Source organism: Talpa occidentalis, unplaced genomic scaffold, assembly GCF_014898055.3.
Source record: "Talpa occidentalis isolate TD23 unplaced genomic scaffold, MPIMG_talOcc4v2.1 talOcc4.10, whole genome shotgun sequence".
NCBI lineage: Eukaryota > Metazoa > Chordata > Mammalia > Eulipotyphla > Talpidae > Talpa > Talpa occidentalis.
The window spans coordinates 10,628,114-10,641,554 of record NW_023600993.1 but is presented as its reverse complement, the minus strand read 5'-3'; the positions used below and the strand labels follow the sequence as shown (position 1 = coordinate 10,641,554).

Genomic DNA, 13,441 nt, shown 5'->3' with positions numbered 1-13,441 from the left:
AATGCCATTTTTCTCCGTTATGCTGAACAACCATTTAAATCTGTTTCTGCAAATGAGTGTCTTACCTTTTATAAAGGTTTTGAGACACGAAGAGGTTGAGAAGGCAATCGTGCAGCTTCTGTTTACTTCCCTGCTGCTGGAAAAGCCAGGGGAGCTCATCTGCGCCCCTCCAGGTCACTCGGTCCTGACTAGTCCAAGAGAAGCAAGGACAACACTCAATAGACCCTCCTGCAGCGAGGTCGCTGCAACAGGCTTCAGACAAAGGCAGAAGGAAGGAAAACACATTTAACATGTATGGATGGATGGACTTTATGTATGGACTCAACACTGAGAAAATTAGGTCAAAACCAGAAACTCTCCCAACCTATGAAAATAAACAAATTGATATGCAGGGACCATCAACCAAACTCTAAAGATATTTCCTAAAATTGAACTATTGAAAAACACTCAATGGACCCAAATATATATACATGAATATACACAGACGTACATACATTTTAAAGATATTTAGATGAACAGAGTAAAAACAAAGAAATGATCATGCATTGGTTTTTCCCTAAGTTTGAATCTTTTAGCCTACTATTAAAAGACTATTGAAATTTCACTAACTTCTGCAAAAGGGAAAAAAAACCCAAAAAACCGAAAGACTTATAAAATCATCTTTTGTTTTTTTGACATTAACAAAATAGGGAAAGGATTTAATACTTTTGGTAACAATTAAATTTTTATACATGAAAGTGTAAACCATAAAAAGCCTCGTTAAAAGTCTAAGAAAGAAATGAGAAAGAGGGACCACCCTGGTGGCACAAGGGGTTAAGACGCAACCTATAAAGCTGTGCACAGCCACTGCAGCATGAGTTTGATTCCCCGGCTGGCCAGGGAGCTACCCACATGGCGCAGCAGACCTCTCCTGACTCACCTGCTGCTCCCCTCAGCAGCGTATTTCAGTTAGTTTGCCTGTTCTGCTCCCCACTCTGTCTCTGGTGAATCCTCTCACCCCCTGCATCTCTGGCCTGTACCCCAGTTCTTGTATGCATAAATAAATAAATCTTTCAAAAAAAAAAAAAAAAAGAAATGAGAGACAGTGTGTATTGTAGAAGTCACAGAACATGGACATTTACTGTAAATACCTGAGCTGCACGGTGAAGTAATTGATTAGCTTTTGCCTATATGAAGAAATAATGGGGGGACCTTCCAGGTACTCCAGTCTCACTGCTTCCCAAGCCTAAGGAGAAAAATAAAAAATACTACAGTCTTTTTTTTGTAAGTCAATGTCCATTTAACAAAGAATTTGTAAAAAAGAATTTACAATTATTTCAGTTTCATAGTTATATAAAGAAATAGCATTAGAGTATTTTAGAATTCAGGATATATTTATGGGTTAGGAGAATAAAAATTCCTATACTAATATTTTAAGTACTCAAAATCATGTAATTCAAACATTTAATTAAAACTTACTCTAAATACTAAATGTGGATTGAAAAAGTATTAAAGAGAATAAATTACATCTAAGCAAAATACAATAAAGGAGAAAGATAAGCCTATAAAATTATTAACATCTCACACTCATTCACAAATGAAAAAATTAATTTGCATTTGCATGCATATATATACATACATACACACATACCTATATACATATACCGTATATATATATATATATATATATATATATATATATATATATAAAACCATGGCATTACAAGTGGTAAGAATACTCCTAAACATTGACTGTGTGCCAGACATCACGTCCAGTACTTCACAAGGACCAAGGACCTCTCTATTCTCTTCACAACCCTGTGGCAAGCTGGGAAGGTATGCCCAAGGCTGAGAGAGACCATGACAGAGCTTGAGTGACTTACAGTCTATGTTAGTACCATGTATATAATTCTGCCAACAATTCATCAAAACACATAATTGAAAAATAATTATTTCTTTCTTTTCTAGAAAGAAACTACTTTTTAACGTAGTAGCCAGTTCAGCAAAGAATGACATAAGAATGGCATAAGAATACTCTTAGCCAAATTTTACTTATAGCCAAAATCGCTGTAAAAAAATAGGTAATGCCAAAGTTCAGATTTCAACTTTGTCTTGTCATTGAAACATTCAAAATAATATGGTATAGTATAGCATAATACAGTATGCAGTGATGCATGACATGTAAAGGCTTAAAAAAATTGTTTCAAGATACTTAAAATAACATTTACCTGCAGATGTTGAAACTTCAGCAAGCCACACCCATAAGTCAACAAACCCATTTTGTGTAAACTGTGAATAAGAGAGGTCAAGACAGCCCAGGACATGTCAGGATAGAGTTCCATCAATTCTGACTCACTCACTCCGTTGTGACTAACATTCACAAGGCACAGAATCTAGAGAGAAAAACAAATGAACAGTAATTCAGAATGATCAAGAAGCACCTCTAGAAATAACTAACAGTAAAGTTTCCATAATTCTTTTTAAGTTTATTTAATGTCTTATTCACACTTATAATTAAAATGCTTTAGTGAAACAACAGATTTCTTAGATTAAAACACACTTTCCAAAAGGCATTAATGAAGAATAAAATAGTACCATATATATGATATACATATAGTTCTTTTCACTATATCTAGCATACCAAAGATAACACAAATATAGAAAAACATTTAGTGAAAATTAAAACTGCAGGACATGTATGATTAAAACTAATGCCAGCATTCCAATTCTGGCAACACGGTAGAAGACAACAGCCTTCTGCTATATTCAAATGCTTAGTGATCAGACGATATAGAATCATTTCAAAAAGTGCAGCTGAACCTGCCAAAAGAGTTAGAAATTCTGCAGGTGCCAACAATGACCAGGAGATTGAAAATCAGAGGGCTAGGTCCTAGAACTATGGCCCGGGTCAGGGGCACAGAGGACAGGCAGCAGTCCCAGTAAGTTAAGGGTGGGGTCTTCAAGGTGCAGTAGGGATGGAATGTGAGGCCCTAAGCCCCAAGGTGGAGGAGCTGGAATCAGAATGCTTGCCAACACCGGACCCTTTGAGGGCTGTGCCCTCAGTGATGGGGATCATGAGGGAAACATTACCCACAGGCATGGGCAGAAGACAAGGATGCTTATGGGTTTGGAAGAAGGATGAAAAATCAAAATCCCAGAAATCCCCAAGATGGTAAATTAACAAAAATGGGTCCCGGTTGAAACTGTAAGAATTCAGGAAGCACTGCTAGATATAAAGTACATTTTCAAGAATCAAAATTGAATACACTAGCTACAAACAATTTTAAAGTTTTATTTGAACTACAGAGGTCTTCAAGGAAATCTGCATAGAGATGTATAGAACCTTAATGGGAGAGAATATTACACAGAAGCATGAAAGAAGATGACTAAACAAATGGAGAGCTGTGTCGTTTGCCACAGAGGAGAAGGCTTATTCGATAATTTTCCCCAAACTTATATCTAAACCCAATGTGACTCCAATTGAAATTCCAAAATGCACTTCTGTGGCACTTGCTGAGCCAGTTCTAAGGGGACATGTGGAAAATGAGCCAAAGAGGGGGGCTTGCCCAAACTTCTAAGCTTATTCCAAAGACCTAATAATGAAGACATTGTAAGAGTGGTCAGAAACTGGCAAAACTGGAACAAAAGAGCCGAGAAATAGACTCGGGTTCATAAGTGAGCGTGACAGCTGAGAGGTGGCCTTCCACGCCCGTGGACAAAACGTACTCCAGTAAAAACAACTAAATATGACAAATGATTAAAACATAGATTCTTTCTCACACATAAGCAGAAATAATGAGTTAAGGGCTTACACTAAAAGAACAAAACTAAAACATTTTGAAGGGAAAAATAAAGATAACAAAGGATTTTTTAGGTAAGATGCAAAAGGCATAAACATGAAAGAAACTATTGATAACTGACATTATCTAAATCAAACTTTGCATAGTGAATAAAACTATAAGCTAAAAAATAAGAAACAAGCAGGAAGACATTAATTTGCAAACTCTATAACAAAGGATTTGTATTCAGCATACAGAACATTTCTTCTTGATCCCACAAACCAAGAAGAAAACAAGTCATTAAAAAATGGGTAAAGACCTTGAATCAGCAATTCACGTAAGAGGAAACAAGAGTAGCCAAAAAATATGACAAGATGGAAAAATCTCGATGAAAATCAGGAAAAGTCCACTTTCCTAAGAGCTTCCTCCTGTGGATACTTGAAGTGCGTTTAAGCACACATTAAAAAAAAATACACTGTTTATCTCAATTTACACACAAACACAAGACAGGACAACCCCATCTTATTCGTTGTGATGCTTTACCTGCTTCATCAGCTCCTTCTCCCGATCGTTGCCCAGTGAGTCCTGGACAGACCGCAGGACAAGTCTATACAGTGAAATGGTGTCCTGACTCTGGAAACACTGCTGAAGGATTTTATCCAAGTTCCCGGCTTTCCCGGCACTGCTGGAATTGAAAGTAGACAGTTTGTTACAGACTGCCAATATCCGTGGGAAATTTGGGGTAAATAAAGAGTGTTTTTGCACTGCAACTAACAACAGGGACTCGGCAATACGGGTACAGGACAGTGGCAGCTATGTGGGGCTGCTGGAGTCACCACGTTTATTGCAGTAAACATTTCATTCAATTTAATACACATTCACTGGGATTTACTAAATGCTAAGCAGTTACTGCATATTATGGAACACAGAGGTGAGTAAGGCAGAGTCTTATGATCCAGAAGCATGCCATCTGCATACAGGAAGCAGGAAGAGTATGGTAAATAAGTATTATTAGTTATTAGCCATACAAATTAGTTTAGAGACAAAATTTGGAAAACATCAAGATAAGGTAAATCAATAAATGCTGGGGGGTGTTTTGAAATAACCTGTAATTCTAGGATTGATCTCCCCCACCAAATCTGACAGGATTTTCTCAATGCTGACAGCAGTGTTTTCACTGTGCATCACCGTGGCATGGGGAGCGAAGGTCAGTGGCAGCCCTGTAGGCCCCGGGAGGCAATGCTATCATAACCATTAAGAACGCAGATTACCTAGATGTAGGGACCTCTCCAGGAGAAAAACTTTTATGAGAGACACCGATCTTAAGGAAGGGCAAACATCTAGAGCCAAGGTCTTGTCACATGAAGTCATCTCCTCCTCATCATGTGAGACCCCTCCTCTCTCGAAACCACAGACCCCTACCCCATTCCTTAGCCCAGGACTTAAATCCCTGCTTTATCCCATAACTTTAGGATCCACAGCCATGTAAATTCTTCATATGTGTGTAATTAAAAGTGGGCCTTTTCTCCTACTGATCTAGTTGATGTTCACTTGTGTGCTTGTCCAGCCTGAAAGGAACCCAGAGGAGGAGGTGCTCCCCAGAGCTCTGGCACATTCATCCAGTTTCTTTTTAAGATACAGAGACATGAGGAGGAGAGAAGGGACAGAAGTGGCGTAATGAGTCCAACACACATCATGAGACGTATGGACAGTCACAATCACTTCTGGGTTGTACCGATACAGCTACTGATAACCACAACAGACAAATACTTCGCCAAACTCTGTAAACGGTGGGAAAGGGAAGTAGAACCATCTAGAACCATCACTAAGCTTTAGGAGATTTTTTCATTTCAAATTTGGTGCTTAAGATGGAAATATGGAAGTCAAAGACAGGAATACTAGATTCAGTGTCTAGAAGAGTTGTGCTAGGATTACTATCAATGCTGATGCAGACCCCAAAAAAGTATTCATCTTCTCTACCCCTGGCTGTGAACAGAGTGGAGTGAAAGTTTACAGGAGAGATGAAAGTAGCAAAACTTTCTAATGTTTCTCTAAAGGCAAATCACTAGCGGACATAGAAGAATCCATTTCCAATGAAAGGTTTGTCAGGATTCGGGAAGAAAGACAATTAAAAAGTCCTACCTGCATACCAACCTACGGATACTCCAGACACCTGAAACAAAACACTTATACTCAGGAGGCCTCAAGCAGGTGACAGTGAGCTCCACAGAGAACCCAAATGTGGGTAAAGAGACCCTTTGCAGTCCCCAGTAGGGAAAAGGTTAGTGTGATGACAATTAAACAAACATCAAGTTCCGATAATTCAAGAGCTGTGATTTTCAGTCCTGAGTCACATTTCACAGGATGTTAGTATCACTGTTAGAATAAAGAAATCTGAGTGTACCCAGAGCTTGTGGCATGATCAGTTCTTGGTTTCCCATGGTGAGAAGCGTTCTGCAGCCAACGCAAAACATGCAGAAGATGATGTCAAAGAAGCACCACTTACCGTGCAATCATTTTGCCGAAAAGCGTGACATAAAGGGCATTGCAGGTGGTAGCAGAACGACAGTGCCGTTCTAGCTTCTTCTCCTGCATTGGTTTACCAAAAACAGACAAGAATACAAAACCACCCTGGAATCAAGAGTCTTAACTGCAGAGCCAACCACAACTGTCCCTGCAGAAAGTGCCAGGTTCCTGCATCTCATCTGCAGCACCACGCCCAGGAGTGGGGGCTGTGGATGTGGCCAGCAGGCAGATGCTTTTTTGCTTTTAAAATTCCTACTTAATATAATACAGTACAGTAGACCTTAAGACCACAATCTTTTTTATGGCTTGTTCTAGATCTGTAATTAGCTTAAGAGCAAATCTTATTAAAAAATTACTATTAACTCTAATTTTCCTTATGACAATAGAAAGGTCCTATTTTGAACTTGAAGTCTTATGTAAGGTTTTCTAGGAAGGCTGATAAAGAATAAAAGCAAAATTAAAATATTTACCTGCTCTTTATTCAATTTAATGTCTATAGAATGGCATTCTGCAATTATAATTGATTTTGCATCGTTCGGATTTAATGGATCAAGATGAAGTGTTGGCCACAACCTTTTATTTAAAGAAAAAAAAAAAGAAATTCTCTTCTAAAGCTGCAATACACCCACAACATAATCAATACAGGAATTTTTATATTATTTTTATAAAATAAGCAAATCTAATCTGTTAGTCATATTAAGTAACAATACTTCATCAGTTCCAACATGTATCATTACTTCTAGCAAGTTATCACAAGGAAGACTGTTACAAGATCGTATATACATTAGACAAAAAAGTAGCAAAATATCTCCATTTCTAAGTTCCATGTTATCTGTAGCACTGAACGTAGCTCTCGGTATCTATAAGGAACAGTAAAAGACAGCCTTTGCCCACATGTTACTTGTAATCCAACTGGAATTTCATCACCCTACAACATGCATATGCATCTCAATGGGGAGGTCCAAAAAAATCTTACTTTTTATGTATAAAGAACAAATACATACAGAAACTTTATCCAGTTTATACATGGTATTAAAATTTCTTGGATGGGAGAAGACAAATAGGAAGAAAATGTCTAAAAAGGCTCCATAGGGGAACCAAAAAGGTTGAAAGCAGTGCCCTCCAGAATTCACCCACTATGCCCCCCTTTGGAAAACGTTAAAGCGAGCTTGCATTTCAGGAGAACAGGCATCTGGTTGACTATTTCTAGCCCAGCGCTCTGCCTATAGCACTCTTTGGAGCCAAGACTGGCAACTCAAACCAACCATGTGTCCAAAAAAAGCTCACAGCCTTTTCTCCACAAACCTGTCCATCCCTTGCATTTCCTACGTCACTTCATGGAACCACGATTAGCTTTATTTCTCAAGTCAGAAACCTGGCGTCGTCCTAGTCTTCTCCCCGCACCCCCAGGCTAGATCTAACCTCCCCTTGAATTCATCCTTTCCTACCCATGCTCGCTGCCACTTATAAAAAAATATGGAAAACTCAAAACACACATTAAAAACCTTTCCTTGTACCTGAAAGCATTTCCCGTAATCTGAAAGAACGCATGTTAGCGGCGTACCTCCAAGCTGGAGGGCATGTTTCTACGTTCACAGACACAATTACTCTCACATTCACTGGCAGGGGGTCTATCAGCCATTTCATGTGCTTTTCAACTTGCTTAAAGATATAAAAACAAAATTCAATCTATTAATTCAAGATACTTCAAAACAACCCAATAATAGCTCTCCAAGTAATATAAAATTCTCCTTATTCTCATTATTACTAAGGATGAAATCTAATTTTGGGATGATTTATCTCAGAGTACTAGAAGAACAAGTGTCTGAAGACTTGTAGACACTTAAAGAAATGTAAATGCCCTAAAAATTTGTCAAAATGACAATTGCTAATTGTATAAATTCAGTTGATCTTTCCCAATAAAAGTCTAGTGATTACTGGTATACAGTATATTTTTTTATTTATATGCATCCTCCCTAGAAATTAAGCAGAAATAATAAATCAACATTTTCTTCTCAAACAAATCATTTAAAAGGCTGCTGATATTTCTGTCTTTTTCTGAGAGTATAAATAGGTTAGAAAAGGAAAACAGTTCCTTACCTGAACTTGATCTATAGAATCAATAATGATAATGATACTGCCTTGATGACGGGCAGACAGTTTTTCTAGCCAACGTGGAAACTCTTCTAGAAGCTTAGCAGGATCCAGTGTCAGAGCAGACACCGACCAAGAGTGCTGCATCAACTATGGGGCGAGAACACACCACACTAAAGTAGTCACACTGCGTCACACTGTCACACTGTCACACTTTTTAAACCAAAACTGAGTTACCAAGAGGACCCCAATGCACTGGGTGTTACTTTTAACCTTTATAAAAAACCAAGACAAACGGGTCATAGTGAAAACTAGTTTACCATCAGGTGCTTAGTCTCACCAATTTCTCAATCTAAGTAAAACTTCTGATAATTCCAAGAGACAGTGTACCATACCTTTAGCGTTAATCGTTTAATGATCAAGGAAGACTCGGAGCTGGTTGACAGGGGCCTCCCCACAAAATGAGAAAGAATTAGGGTATTAGGGGAATTCTTCTGTTGTAACTGAATCCTGAAAGAAAAATAACTTTTATAAGGCTGATGAAGCTCTTTTACCATCAAGCAGAAAAGAATTCCCAATGCACTTAACGTCAAATACTGCCTGTCAGCAATCACATAGTTGCTTTTATATAAACATGGGAAACTTCAATTTTTATTCCATTTTTATATTTTTTTTAATAAACCTTTAAGAAAAGTATTGATTCATTTAAATTACAAATTGATGTGAACAACTGTAAACTAAAATAGTATACATTTGAGGTTGAGGTATAAATAAAGTGAGCATTAACCTTTCATTAAAAAAATGCTATTAGAGGAAAACAGTTTCCTTGTTAAGAACAAAAATATTTTCCAAACATAACTTTACATAAAAGGGCAATGAAAAAGAAACAACTTATGTGAACTCTTCCATATAAATAATTATAAATGAAAGCAAAGTTTCACTACTTGCTTAACTAATATGATGAAGTAAATGAAACTGAAACGATTTATTAACATATATGAACTTTAATCCACGATTTCAAGAACTGGCTTGCATTCATAGTAAAGGTTATCCTTTATTTTGTTATTCTTTGGAGTTTATTTCATTCCAAATAGTTTGTCTGTCTTGTTTCAAATACTGAAAATCCCAATGAAACTATTAAGATTCCAATAATTGAAAATGAAGTCACATCCCTTTCTAGAGTCCCCTAATGCCACCCCACACTGACCGCTCCCTCATACAGCACTCCCTTAATCTGACTTACACGCTTAAGCACACAATCACAAATGTTCACATTTCTCTTCGCATTTTGTTCTCCCAACATCCAAACTGTATACACTTCAGGGCATGAATCTATTGTTTGACTCTTTTAGCTTTTTCATGTTGTATCCAGGCCATGATGGAAGGCAGACATGCAATAATACATTTTATTGAATGAATTCAGTAACCAAATGATGACAACTATAGTAACAATTTAATTGTAGCATATCATACCACTTTGATAAAAGAAGGGACTTTCCAGAACCTGGTCCTCCAGATACAAGAAGGGGTGGAATCGGAGCTGGAGCCGCCACTAGGTCATTAAGGCGCTGGTAATACTAGGACGAAAAATGATTTTGTTGTGAGGAAACACATGTATCTTAGAATATAAATAGAGTCAACTTCTAATTACCCTGTGAAGTCACTAGAGAAAAGCAAAATGAGAAAATGAAATCTACTTTTAGTCACTAGCACCTTCATAACTGCTTATTTTTATGGTTGGTTAAATATGCCCAAAGTGGTAAATTAAGAATGGGCCCCAATTTCTTCTATACCTATGTACTGCTGTAAATTAGTGGATGAGAGACAACACTTAATGGATGAGACACCCCATGTGGGGTTTTATAATATTCAGATGTTTTGTGTTCTCAGAGCCTTCATTTATAAAATAATGATAGTACCTCTCTTTAAAAAAACAATTTAACACTTATCACATGCCAGATATTATTCCAAGTGCTTTCTGTGCATTATCTGGATTAATTCACCCAAGAACCCTAGGATACAGGGACCATTAGTTATTCTAACTCTGCAGACAGGAAAGTCAAAGTTTAGGGCCAAGTTATGTGAGCAAAAACCCCTAGTTAGGAGATAGCCAGGACAGGAGCAGTCTAAATTATATAAACACAGTCTAAATCATAAAAGTTCCAAAAATTGAAGCTGTTAGTGACAGCTTCAATAATATTCTTTAAAATATTCATTTCTTACATTAATATTATTCAGTAGTTTTGAACTTGGACATAGATTCTTTGTGCACTTCAAATTCAGTTAATTTGCTTAGATTTTAAGATGCTGAGGAATGTCTGATTCCTCTAAGAACCGAAAGAATACACAGCCTTACAATTTTTATCAAGTTACCTGGCTATTTGATCTTGGGCTGGTAAACTAAAGAAGATGGCCTAATGAACATGTGCTTTATAAATCCTAATCTAAAACCCAAAAGGTTTGATGTTTGTATTTGTGAATCTCAAATATCTGTCACATGACACAAACTCAAACACAAGTCTCAACATGGACAATCAAGTCATGGGAGCTGACACCTACATAGTCAGCAACTCTGATTATATGTAGGTACAAATACAATCAGAATACAGCCTTTAGGTGGTGACTGACTTAGTGGTCTCTGTTGGAAGAATATTCCAAATACTTACTTTCTCAAATCCCAACTCCTGGGATAAATTCGAGGCCTGTTGAAAAGTCTCCGTTTGCTCTTGTTCATCATGTATGTCCCACAAAACGTCACCTAAATCATCTTCTTCTGGAACAGAATCTTCACTGCCCACATCCTTCATTTCCAGGTCTGTGTTCTCAAAGCCCAGGATGTCCTGCACCCCCAGAGCAAGGATAAACATTGACTAGGATAAACATTTTCTCCCAAATACTTTTTATTTATTTTTTTTTTTTTTAAATTTTTTTTTTTTAAGATTTATTTATTTATTTATACAGGCACTGGGTACAGTCAGAAGCGCGGGAGGGTGAGAGAATTCACCAGAGCCAGAGCAGGGAGCAGAGCAGGCAGAAGGACCGAAGTACACTGCTGAGGGGAGCAGCGGGCGGCAGGAGAGGTCTGCGTGCCATGTGGGACCCTCCTCCGGTGGCCGGGGAGCAGCCGGGGATCGAACCGGCGCCGCAGAGGCCGCGGGCAGCTTCGCAACCCAGCGCTCAACCGCTGCGCCACCGGGGAGGCCCCCAAATACTTTTTAACTAGCACTTTGGTAATCCATTTTAGACTTAACAGGTACTGAAGCATCAAGTAGCTTTGCGAGACAGATGAGAAATAAAGACACATAGTGCTACTCACTTCAAAAAATATCTGCAGCCCATGTTCATTGGAACATGACTGACAACAGCCCAGAAACACCTAGGGGTCCATAGATGAACAAATAAAGAAAATGTGGCAGAGATAGTATGTTGTGGAATACTATTCAGCCATGAAAAGGAGGGCATCCTGCCATTTGGATGGACCTTGAGCATATACACTAAATAAGATAATGTATCAGATTAACATGTTGTACATCTTAAACTTACAATGTTATACATTAAATGTATTTCAATTAAATGAAAGAATGGATGAAAGGATCCACTCTGTAAGGTCAGTGGATAGGAGCTGACCAAAAACAGAGAAAAAAAGAAAATATGTGTCCAACTAACACCAGGCAAATAGTCCAGGATGGTCTCCCAGCAGGCACTTTCTCCCTGGCCATGATTTTCAAAAAACAAACAAGTGGTTTTCTCTGGAAATTCCAATTTTATGAAAAACAGTCTGAAAATATTTCGGATGCTGTATGACAGACAATGCATATTTACCTGTTTAATAATCTTCTCCACATAAATATAAGTTTTATAAACTCCTTCTACAGGATCTCCTGAGTGATCAATGATCTGGGAAAAAAGTTTCATAAGAAAAATCAGTAAGAGGAGGTGCTTGTGTGTCAGGAACTGTTCCAAGTACATAAGTTAGCTCGTTTATCCCAACACTGGCCTATGAGGAGACCCTGTTCCTCTCACCATTTACAGAGAAGGAAACTGAGGCACCTAAGTGCCTCGAGGTCACAGGGGAGCTGAGTGAGAACACTGCGAACAGCAAACTTCTGGTTGCAATAAAACAAAAGTGTGCTTTGGCATATGTTTCCACACCACTCAACGCACACACCTTCGAAATACACTGACATGCATTTTATGCCAGTAAAGTTGTAACTTCACAAAACCAAAAGACAAAGTGAAAAAATTTTGTTATGAAAAACAGTCTTCTGAATTTGTTGAACGAATGTCCTGTTTAAGAACAAATATATTACTAATAAGTGATTTTTTTAAGATTTATTTATACAAGCACTGGGGTATAGGCCAGAGACGCAGGAGGGTGAGAGAATTCACCAGAGACAGAGTGGGGAGCAGAACAGGCAGACGGACTGAAAACACTGCTGAGGGGAGCAGTGGGCGAGACAGGAGAGGTCTGTCCCACCATGTGGGTTTCTCCTTGGCCAGTTGGGAATCAAACCCGCACTGCAGAGGCTGCGGACTGCTTCATAGCATTGCGCTCAACCCACTGCACCATTAGGGAGGCCCGCTAATAAGTGATTAATAGCTAGTATGATTAGAATATGGCAATGGTTTTACAAAACAGATCAAGGGGATAGCATGGGATTTATCCAACATTTACATTTTTAATCATGGTAGAGAGATCTTATCTTCCTCTTGTTTTTATAAAATAATGCCATCTTTTCAGTGTATTAATTTTTATAAGTGTGATTTATAGAATCTTAAGAAAGATGAAATAGTACCTTTTTCCTACAGGGCCTCGTGGGCTAACAGATACCAAAATAATTAAAATAAAGAATGAAGTGGTTCTGAACAATAATTCTAATAAAAATGCACTTTTTTTGTCTTTGGCTCTTCAGTTTAATATAAAGCTATCTTTTCAGTGCTAAGTGATGTGAAGAAAAATGCTTATATTTACATTTGATCTTATTTTTCGGCTGAGCACAGAGAAAAAGTGTGAAAATCCTAGATTTGTTTTCAAATGTATTCTTAACATGAACTACAAACGC

At 37.9% G+C, this 13,441-nt stretch overlaps 1 protein-coding gene across 6 annotated transcripts in view; it reads right to left on the bottom strand.

Moving 5' to 3' along the window:
- Window positions 1-13,441, bottom strand: part of NPHP3 (nephrocystin 3) — a 41,301-nt gene that overhangs the window by 20,367 nt on the left and 7,493 nt on the right. For 4 of the 6 annotated variants that reach the window (XR_008549397.1, XR_008549406.1, XM_054688537.1 and 1 more), the window contains exons 8-19: window positions 12,201-12,275; window positions 11,045-11,218; window positions 9,852-9,955; window positions 8,774-8,888; window positions 8,385-8,528; window positions 7,849-7,946; window positions 6,755-6,857; window positions 6,265-6,347; window positions 4,302-4,443; window positions 2,208-2,372; window positions 1,131-1,225; window positions 66-188 (exon numbers count right to left, since the gene is read on the bottom strand). Coding sequence is in view for 3 of the 6 variants with exons in the window: in XM_054688537.1 (XP_054544512.1) it covers window positions 66-188; window positions 1,131-1,225; window positions 2,208-2,372; window positions 4,302-4,443; window positions 6,265-6,347; window positions 6,755-6,857; window positions 7,849-7,946; window positions 8,385-8,528; window positions 8,774-8,888; window positions 9,852-9,955; window positions 11,045-11,218; window positions 12,201-12,275 (1,421 nt within the window). In the remaining 3 variants the exon portion in view is untranslated. The remainder of the gene's footprint in view (window positions 1-65; window positions 189-1,130; window positions 1,226-2,207; window positions 2,373-4,301; window positions 4,444-6,264; window positions 6,348-6,754; window positions 6,858-7,848; window positions 7,947-8,384; window positions 8,529-8,773; window positions 8,889-9,851; window positions 9,956-11,044; window positions 11,219-12,200; window positions 12,276-13,441) is intronic. The other 2 variants (XR_008549405.1, XM_037524358.2) reach the window with 1 other exon arrangement.